At 37.1% G+C, this 9059-nt stretch overlaps 2 protein-coding genes across 4 annotated transcripts; one reads left to right on the top strand and one right to left on the bottom strand.

The window, feature by feature from the left end:
• Window positions 1-281: 281 nt before the first annotated feature.
• Window positions 282-2942, bottom strand: LOC103974337 (uncharacterized). Of its 2 annotated transcripts, none has more exons than XM_018821802.2 (3): window positions 2752-2942; window positions 2571-2659; window positions 282-569 (listed from the first exon to the last, which is right to left on the bottom strand). In XM_018821802.2, exons 1-3 carry the CDS (start codon window positions 2899-2901, stop codon window positions 383-385), a joined length of 426 nt encoding a protein of 141 aa, XP_018677347.2. In that variant the 5' UTR covers window positions 2902-2942; the 3' UTR covers window positions 282-382. The 2 variants fall into 2 exon arrangements, with proteins under 2 accessions (XP_018677347.2, XP_009387417.2); XM_009389142.3 differs by having other exon boundaries at window positions 282-514; window positions 2736-2932.
• Window positions 2943-3430: 488 nt separating this feature from the next.
• Window positions 3431-8588, top strand: LOC135650406 (large ribosomal subunit protein uL3-like). 2 transcript variants are annotated; one of them, XM_065169706.1, is made up of 6 exons: window positions 3431-3534; window positions 3941-4045; window positions 4404-4514; window positions 6187-6491; window positions 7513-7922; window positions 8095-8588. In XM_065169706.1, the coding sequence occupies exons 2-6, from the start codon at window positions 3961-3963 to the stop codon at window positions 8351-8353; spliced, it is 1170 nt and encodes a 389-aa protein (XP_065025778.1). In that variant the 5' UTR covers window positions 3431-3534; window positions 3941-3960; the 3' UTR covers window positions 8354-8588. The 2 variants fall into 2 exon arrangements, with proteins under 2 accessions (XP_065025778.1, XP_065025785.1); XM_065169713.1 differs by having other exon boundaries at window positions 3523-3587.
• Window positions 8589-9059: the final 471 nt, after the last annotated feature.

Genomic DNA, 9059 nt, shown 5'->3' with positions numbered 1-9059 from the left:
ATGTTGGCTGCAAAAACAGACTTTTGGATGAATGGTTACTGAACAAGGTGGGCAGCAACTAGTTTCACAAAACTAGCAGTGATGGCTTCTTTCCAGGATCATGCAGTGATTTAAAGATCATCAATCGCTTGTGGTATCCAATGCCATCATGCAATAAACAGATACTCGCCCCCAAGAAACTTTGTTAGAACTTGTAAACGAAAAAAGTTGTGGAACAGTATCTGTTTATCGCCCCCAAGCAATAAACTACTCATAAAACTAGATCAAAGGGAACAATGTAGTAAACAAACTTTAATTTATATTAAGTCTCATGAAACTCGAGAAAACAAACAACTCGTGGACAACTTCCAAGTTTTCCACAGTGAGCTCTGGTGCTCCTTACCTACTCACATTTGCATGCCTTGTTAAGGGCTTCAAAAACACTTTGCAGAGTTGCATCTTGCACGAGAACGACCTTGTCTCTGGATTTTGAACCAGATCCAATAGATACTTGCCGTTTTTTCACTCCTAAAAGCTGCATGGTAGATAGTTTTCCCAGCCTTTCAGAAGAGTATATATGTTTCTTCAATCTGCTTTGATCGACTTTTTAAAATTAAGCAGTCATAACAGAGCAATTACAAAGATTAGGTCAGGAAGGGATTCCTTATTTAGATGTTCAACTGAAACAAACTTAAGACAATGGGAAACAGGGTCTGTTAACAATTCTTGGATTTTTGAAGAAAATAACTACAGACCTTGGATGTCATATGTGTTGTCAAATTGGGATCAAAGAATCATTTCCGAACAAATTTTGCTGATATCCAATGAACATTTGAATCTTCAATTTTATATGGCATCAAGAACTGACCAACACAATCCAAAATTTTTCAAAATCCTGCACTTTGGATTTAAGGTTATAGTGGACCTGGAGTTATGCACAAATCCCACCTACTTGGACATCTGTGAGCAGGCAGGTATAGGAGGCAAAAGATGTATGAGCTGAATGAGAAGTGTCAATACAAAAAAAGGTAGAAAGGTGGGAGCCGTTGTGTCCATAATCAATCTGAGAAATATAATCAAGGTAACCAACTTCACATTATGGTGGAACGAGGTTGACGGCATAATGCAACTTTAAGACTTGGCCATCTATAATTTGGAATGATATCAGAAACATCTGAAATTTATAATCAAGTTCCCAAGTGACTGATGGACTGAACACTACTACAACAATTTCAGAGTACCGTTTGATCTGGACAATGCTCATTTTACCAATCAAATTTACGTACTTGATGCCTGAGAAGACAATTAAGAAACAATTTGCTTTTCATGGTGCTAATATAGCCACTGGTATATGTGTTCTTTAGGAGTCAGCAAGGATAGCTCCCATCAAGACATGATAATCTAATTTAGCATATCTTTTTTTCTAATACATTATGAAAACTGTCTGGACTACGGATTAGGTCCATTTCAAGGTCAGAGTTGCATTATACGTTTGGATCTTCAGATCTTATGAAAAATTGATATCGGTATTATAAAAAAAAAAATCAAAAGTTTTGAACCACTTGAAGGCAGTGTTCCTGGCATGAACACATATATTCTGCTCCTCACTGGATACTTAGTTCTCTTCAATTGTTGGTCATCAAGCTAATTAACTTTCATTTAGAGGTGAAGAAGATGAAGATACACAAAATACTCAAGAATTGTGGTAAATAACTGGTTTATTTGGAAAAAAATACCTACAAATTTTATTTGCATTCATTTTGATGGAGCTCTTATGCTCCATGAGGTCTTCCAAAATCAAACTCATGAACAAATTTATATGTATGACTCAATAATTCTATCTCTTTTTTCCTTTTTCAATTAACTAGAAGCCCAAGAACATTCTTAGTTTAACCAATTCTACAATATTATAATCAATATGATCATAATTAATTGTCATCTTGTGTTTTTTTTATTAAGTCTGAAAACATAGTCGGATAATAGACTAGGGTTAAGTGAATTAAGTAAAATATCCAGTGCTTTGAATTGTTATTACTACCTTCTCACCAACATTTGCATTGTTCCATCCCATAACTTCACATATGTGAGGATTATGTTGCACAAGCTTTACCTCTGGCAATTTCCTCTAAATTCCTCAAGCAATGATTCATATCCTTAGGTAATTTTAGCACAAACTTCCTCCTAGCGTAGTTCTTAGAACAGGAAATCAAGCACCAAATTAGACTAGGGTTAAGTGAATTAAGTAAAATATCCAGTGCTTTGAATTGTTATTACTACCTTCTCACCAACATTTGCATTGTTCCATCCCATAACTTCACATATGTGAGGATTATGTTGCACAAGCTTTACCTCTGGCAATTTCCTCTAAATTCCTCAAGCAATGATTCATATCCTTAGGTAATTTTAGCACAAACTTCCTCCTAGCGTAGTTCTTAGAACAGGAAATCAAGCACCAAATTAGCCACCAAAAATCTATTTTTTTAACACACTAGAAACTAATTTTGTAGAACCCAACACGATCTGTTGGTCGAGAAGATTACAGTAAGAAACTACGAGTAGAAAGTGAATAGACGAGACGATCGAGGACTCACCGAGCCGATGTACTCAAGCAGCGCGGCGTTGGCCTCGCCGTCCCTCGCCGGGGCATCGATTTGAACGCCGACAGCCTCGTCGCCCACATCTAAAACCAGAAATATGACTCTTTGCAGGAAAACAAAGCAGATGGAAGGAAAGGGGATCGAAGGGAAGGGGCGGACCGGTGACAGTGGCGACCTTGGAGCCCGGCTTGGCGTGGATGGTAATGGCAACAGTTGACGGAGGAAGGAGGCGGAGGCAGCCTGGGACCTTGGACTCCGCCGATGCGGCGGTGGGAGGGGCGGCGGCGGAGCCCCCCTTCGCTTTCCCACGCTTGGGCGGCGACATCCCGACGTCGGAGCCGGACTTTCTCCTTCTTTCTCTCTTCGGACTTAAAAGAGGCTCACGACTTTTGGTGGGTTAGCGGGTCTAATTTTTTCGGATCCAAATTTATCCAAACCGCTTTATCAAATTCAAATATCGGATCTAATCAAGTTTGGATAGTCTTTGATTGGATTCGAAATTACTAAGAGTTTGGTCAGCGAGTCGAAACTTCTCGGATCCAAATTTGTTAAATTCACTTAAATTAAATTTAGATATTGTTGAATCGGATTTAAGAAATATTGTTCTTCGAGCAGGACTATATATATATATATATATATATATATATATATATATATATATATATATATATATATATATATATATATATATGTGTGTGTGTGTGTGTGTGTGTGTGTGAATCTGGACCGTCCATTGAAGTCATCGTAATCAGTCATCGGTCTACGAGATTTTAGTACGCCAAGATTCGCAACTGGAGATGATGAATTATAGGTGCCGGTCATATTATTTCAGTGAGAGGATAATTTATTCATTCTACGATTAGGCAGCGCCGCACATGCACTTGTCGCATCTTCGGCGGCTATATAAACCCTCGTTAGGGTTTCCGACGCGAATGCGGGGAGGCAATCGCCGTTGGAGGTAACAAGATGCCCATTCTACCTCTCACTCTCTCTGTCTCCCCCTCTTCGATGGTTAGATTATGGCTTCGATTATTTTTTTTCTTGATTCGATTGTTGTTGCACCTCTTAATTCGAGGTCTGGGAACAAACCCTTTCATTAGGGATTGATATTGTAGTTGGATTCTGGTGTTTGCCCTTCAGAAATCTGTTTGTTAGACGCTTCTCTTGGTGATTTCGTTCTTCCCGAGTTGAATGCAATCAGCATCATTTGTTTCTATCAGATGTATGCTTCTACCGTTATGTATTTTTTGGTTCGATCCGTCGATCTTTTGTTACGGGATCCTCTGGTGTGTTCGTGATTTGCTGTATGACTGTTTCGGCTTTCATAGGCAGTGCATAAGCATAAGCCCTGGTCATGTTTTCAGGGGGGAGAGACGTAAGAAGGATGTCTCATCGTAAGTTTGAACACCCAAGGCATGGGTCCCTCGGGTTCCTCCCCAGGAAGAGAGCCTCCCGCCACCGTGGCAAAGGTAAGCTGGATCTTGGTTACATGAATTAAGAATGTTCTGTTTAATCAGTGCCTAATCTAGTTTTCAGATTGCCATGATCGTCATACATTAAGAACTTTTGTAGTATGTTGTTGTTATCTGGAGCTTGGTTGTCGAATGGGAAAATTTGTGCTTCCCTGATCCACTGATTTATGTAAAGAGCACATGCTAGCTTGCAGATTTGGTTATATAGAGTTTGCCCTCCAATATATAATGTTTAAGTTCCTTGTTGAAATTCTTTCCCTTTAGTTCTCTTTCTAATTAAAGATGGTGGAACAATTCTGTTTGCTAACGTACCAGTAATATAGTGATGAGAAATATGTGTGCTTTCTTGGTGCAGTAAAGTCCTTTCCCAAGGATGATCCGACAAAGCATTGCAGGTTAACAGCTTTCCTTGGATACAAGTCTGGAATGACACACATTGTTCGTGAGGTTGACAAACCAGGCTCAAGTAAGTATATATTACCCAAAGTTGGCTATATTGTTTGAAACAATATTCTGTAACACAGATTTGGATGCATCATTATGTTTGTATGCTATTCTGTGCTATTCTGAGATGGTTCTTTTTAGATAATAAGTCTTTTATTTACCACAACTAAATTCATCCAGTCGTTCCAACATAAACATTTCAAACCTAATGTCTCTTGCTTAGTTGCTGAACCTAAGAAAAATAAAATCTTCATATCACTTTTCATAGGGCAGTTTTGGCATCCTGTATTTGTACTTTCATAATTATGAAAAAGATCTGTTTTATTTGTCATTTTGTTTTCTATAAGCATATTTGTGGTCATTTCATAACTATCACTTACAGAACTGAAAATTATAAGTGTTTGGCGAGAACAAAACCAGAAAACAACTATGAGGAAGAGGTTCCTTAACAGTGGGAACAGGCATCTCAGATGTGGCAGGTGGGATTGAGCGGCAGGCTTAGTAAATATCTGAGATCTTTGGACGATCTACTGTGGTTACTTGAACAATTATCTGTTCTTGAGATTGAGTGAAAATTATCTGATTTCTAGAGTTGGGTGATTTTCAAACCTCATGAGTGACCTGGTGAACAATCACCTGACAGGGACGATTTATGTATTTTTTTTAAATATTAGTTGAAAAATTATACTTTCTACTAATAAAAGTTAACGTGGGAAATTGTCTCATTCATATCGTGATGATTATCATGGGAAAAGATCTATGTAGATGACCTCAATACTTGGGACGTTATGTAGTTGCCTCCAATAGATGACTCCAATAGTTGCCCTATGCAAAACATGATGACTCCAACTATTATGATTCGAAAGTTTGTTTTGTGTTCTAAAAGTTCAAAATTTTCATCAGAAACAAGGAACACTAACATGATTACATATTTGTTTTCTTCAATGATGTTTCATTTTTTTACTGAAATACAAAAGACAATGTGCCTCTAGAATTAAGTTTTTCTTATGCACATTGTGACATATGATTTATTATATTGTTCAGTTTTTGATATTACTACAAGTAATTTATGTACTAAACTTTCGACTTTCCAAAACTGATGTTTTGGTTATATTGTCAAACTAGAGAAATGAAATCTATAATCAAACTTAAGGGAAGTGAAATTTAGAGTACACTGCAATTTATTCTTGTACAGGTTAAGTGAAATTTATAATTACACTTGGGAGAAATGAAATTTAGAATAGACTGCAGTTTATTCATACAGAGCTTGGTTCATTGTTTTTGTTTGTCTGCTAGTTCATATATTGCAAATGTAGTGTTCTCACTTTGTGATGAATGTTTGATGTCTTTTTTTGTTTGCTTTGCTATACCTCTTTATCTGTCAACAATGCGGACAAACAAAATCGGCAATGCATTAGCTTTGTTTTAACTAAGAGTTGCATTTGCTTCCTTTACGTTCTCTAATTTATTACATATTTTGCATGTTTTTTCCTTATGATATAAATTAGATTGGAGGGTTTCTTGTTCGTTGTGTCATACTATTCAGTGCTTTAATGTTTTCTGCAATTGGATTTTTTTTACCAATGCCTGCATCTTGCTTTTGTCATAAGTCTTATTGGACTTGTTCATTATATCCTACACTTCTATGCCTTTTCTTAAGCTTTGAGGTTCTTATACTCGATTGTTTCTTGCAGAGCTTCACAAGAAGGAGACATGTGAGGCTGTGACTATCATAGAAACTCCGCCAATGATTGTTGTGGGAGTTGTTGCTTACGTGAAGACTCCACGTGGACTTCGTTCTCTTAACACTGTGTGGGCTCAACATCTGAGTGAGGAAGTGAGGAGGAGATTTTACAAGAGCTGGTACAAGAGCAAGAAGAAGGCTTTTACAAAGTACTCCAAGAAATATGAAAGTGAAGAAGGAAAGAAGGAAATTCAGGTGCAGCTGGAGAAGATGAAGAAATATGCATCTGTTATCCGTGTGCTGGCTCATACACAGGTGCACTTTGATGAGATTGCTCATTTATGACATTATTAGTGCAGTCTTAATATGGCATGTTCATGAGTTGGATCTTCATCATCTGCTGCTGACAAACTTATTCTCAGTATACTGTCACTTGATGTTAACCCTCTTCTCATACCTGAATGTTTTTAGGAATCTACTAGTTTATTTTGTCAGGTTTTTGTGTTTGTTGTATATCTCACTGAGTGTTTGTTATTTTTATTTTTTTTCTTATGTAATAGGCAAATTTGAGCATTGCATCCTTTCTCTTAAAATGTATCTCCATTCAAACAACATGAGATAAGCCTTGAGGATATTGTTGACCCATTTTTAGTTGTGATCTTTGATAAAATCTCAGTTCAGACTAATATTTGGCAGTTTTTAGATCAAGCTATTTTACCTGAAACTCCAGGGTGATCTCAGTACAAGGTATCGCTGCTTTCCTGTGTGATACAACCTAGTATTTTCTACAGTATCATAATTATTTTGCTTTTGATAATTTTGGAGTTTGATTCTGTTGCTAGTATTCTTCAGATTTGTTTACTATCATATTAAGTACGCTAGTTTTCTACTTTTCTTTGATATCGATTTTTCTTAGACATCCCATTGGGTGCATGGTGCCAACCACTCTTTTAAATCTTAATGCACACGTCGTGACCAAAATGAACAAGATACTGAAGAAGATGACTAGCAATGTCTATTCTGTTAACGAGGACAATTTCTTATCATCAACTTGTTAGTAGTATAACAATCTAATTTACTTAGAAAACATATTTAGATGGACCTCTTTATTCTACATAAACAAATGACCAACTAATTTTTGTATGAAAATTATTTAGATTTAATATAGGATTAGCTGAATTTGTTATGAATATTTCTTGCATTATATTTCTTAGCAGGTAAAGGATGCGTTTTGTAGCTCACTGTAACTCTATCTATTTACAAAGCATGTATTCTATGTTGGTTCCATTTATGGAAGTGATCTTACGGTCTTTTGTCACTTGCTGTTTATGCTCAGATAAGGAAGATGAAAGGTCTGAAACAGAAAAAGGCTCACTTGATGGAGATCCAGGTCAATGGAGGGACAGTTGCTCAGAAGGTTGACTATGCTTACAGCTTCTTTGAGAAGCAAATCCCTATTGATGCTGTCTTCCAGAAAGATGAGATGATCGATGTCATTGGTGTGACCAAAGGTAAAGGTTATGAAGGTGTGGTGACTCGTTGGGGTGTCACTCGCCTCCCACGCAAGACACACAGAGGACTCCGCAAGGTTGCCTGTATTGGTGCATGGCACCCAGCCAGAGTCTCCTACACTGTTGCTCGTGCTGGTCAGAATGGATACCACCACCGTACTGAAATGAACAAAAAGATCTATAAAATTGGTAAATCTGGGGATGAGTCACACACTGCTATTACTGAGTTTGACAGGTAATTAATTGCCCACTCTACAGTTGGCTTTCTAACAAAGTTGTCCAAAATAACTTCCTTTAGAATCTTGGTCAAGCATACGGAGAAACTATTAGGGCAGTATCAAACTTGAGATCTGAGTTATTGTCAGGTATCCTGACTGAGTATTTTGGCTTGTTTTTATTTTAAACAGAACCGAGAAGGATATCACGCCAATGGGTGGTTTCCCGCACTATGGTATTGTGAAAGATGACTACCTTATGATCAAGGGTTGCTGTGTTGGGCCAAAGAAGAGGGTTGTTACGCTTAGACAGTCCCTACTGAAGCAGACTTCTCGCGTCGCCCTCGAGGAGATCAAGCTTAAGTTCATTGATACTTCTTCTAAGTTCGGGCATGGACGCTTCCAGACAACCGAGGAGAAGAGCAAGTTCTATGGTAGGATGAAGGCTTAATTGGTGCCTGGTTTTGAGGTTTTTCCGAGTCTTTGTTTGGTTATCTTTTTTTCATCAGATTGGCTACCTGCTAAGTTATTTGTCATATGAGTGAACAGAAGAGGGAAGTTGATGGTAGGTCAAGCTACATTTCATCTTTGATTTTGTTTTGTGGATTAAACTTGGTTGATTTGAATTTTGGACATGAAATAATTTGAGAAATCTGAGCTAATGGGTTGTTGCATTAGGTTGCTAATATCTTTGTGCCTCTTGATCTTAAAGGTGCCTTCCTAGTGATAAAGGTTTGTGTATAGTGATAAGTTTTTGGATTGAATTAGTGTCTGACCTAATGCATGTATGTATGTATGTATGTATGTATGTTTGAGTTGCTAACAAGTTTAGTTGGTTAAGATTTTGATAGTTTATTATTAATTAGTGACCATAAATAATAAGCTTGTTCTAATTCTGCGAAATATAGGACAGGCTTTTGGAACTATTATGGTTATACATCTGTTAAAATATAGAATCAATCCTGGCTGGTTCTAATTCTGTGAAATATAGAATCAGATTGATTTTGTGAAATATAGAATTAAAATTGGATCGGTTCCAAATGATCGCAGATCGAATCGGAGGTTTCTGTTTTGAATCGGAATTTTGTTTTCTTTTAATTTTTTAATTTTTAAATAATATTTAATTTTGTAATTTCCATCAAAGCTTACTACTGTTG

The sequence above is a fragment of the Musa acuminata genome, chromosome BXJ1-4 (assembly GCF_036884655.1).
Source record: "Musa acuminata AAA Group cultivar baxijiao chromosome BXJ1-4, Cavendish_Baxijiao_AAA, whole genome shotgun sequence".
Taxonomy (NCBI): domain Eukaryota; kingdom Viridiplantae; phylum Streptophyta; class Magnoliopsida; order Zingiberales; family Musaceae; genus Musa; species Musa acuminata.
Note: the sequence above shows the minus strand (reverse complement) of the source record. Positions and strands in the feature narration are given on the sequence as shown.

Excerpts from the sequence above, each read along its gene's own strand:
- LOC135650406 (XM_065169706.1), top strand. The coding sequence starts at position 3,961 with ATGTCTCATCGTAAGTTTGAACACCCAAGGCATGGGTCCCTCGGGTTC. Across the intron at positions 6,492-7,512 it reads GTGTGCTGGCTCATACACAG|ATAAGGAAGATGAAAGGTCT; the intron begins GTGCACTTTGAT and ends GTTTATGCTCAG. Across the intron at positions 7,923-8,094 it reads GCTATTACTGAGTTTGACAG|AACCGAGAAGGATATCACGC; the intron begins GTAATTAATTGC and ends TATTTTAAACAG.
- LOC103974337 (XM_018821802.2), bottom strand. The coding sequence starts at position 2,901 with ATGTCGCCGCCCAAGCGTGGGAAAGCGAAGGGGGGCTCCGCCGCCGCC. Across the intron at positions 2,660-2,751 it reads ACGCCAAGCCGGGCTCCAAG|ATGTGGGCGACGAGGCTGTC; the intron begins GTCGCCACTGTC and ends TTCTGGTTTTAG. Across the intron at positions 570-2,570 it reads TGCTTGAGTACATCGGCTCG|ATTGAAGAAACATATATACT; the intron begins GTGAGTCCTCGA and ends CGATCAAAGCAG.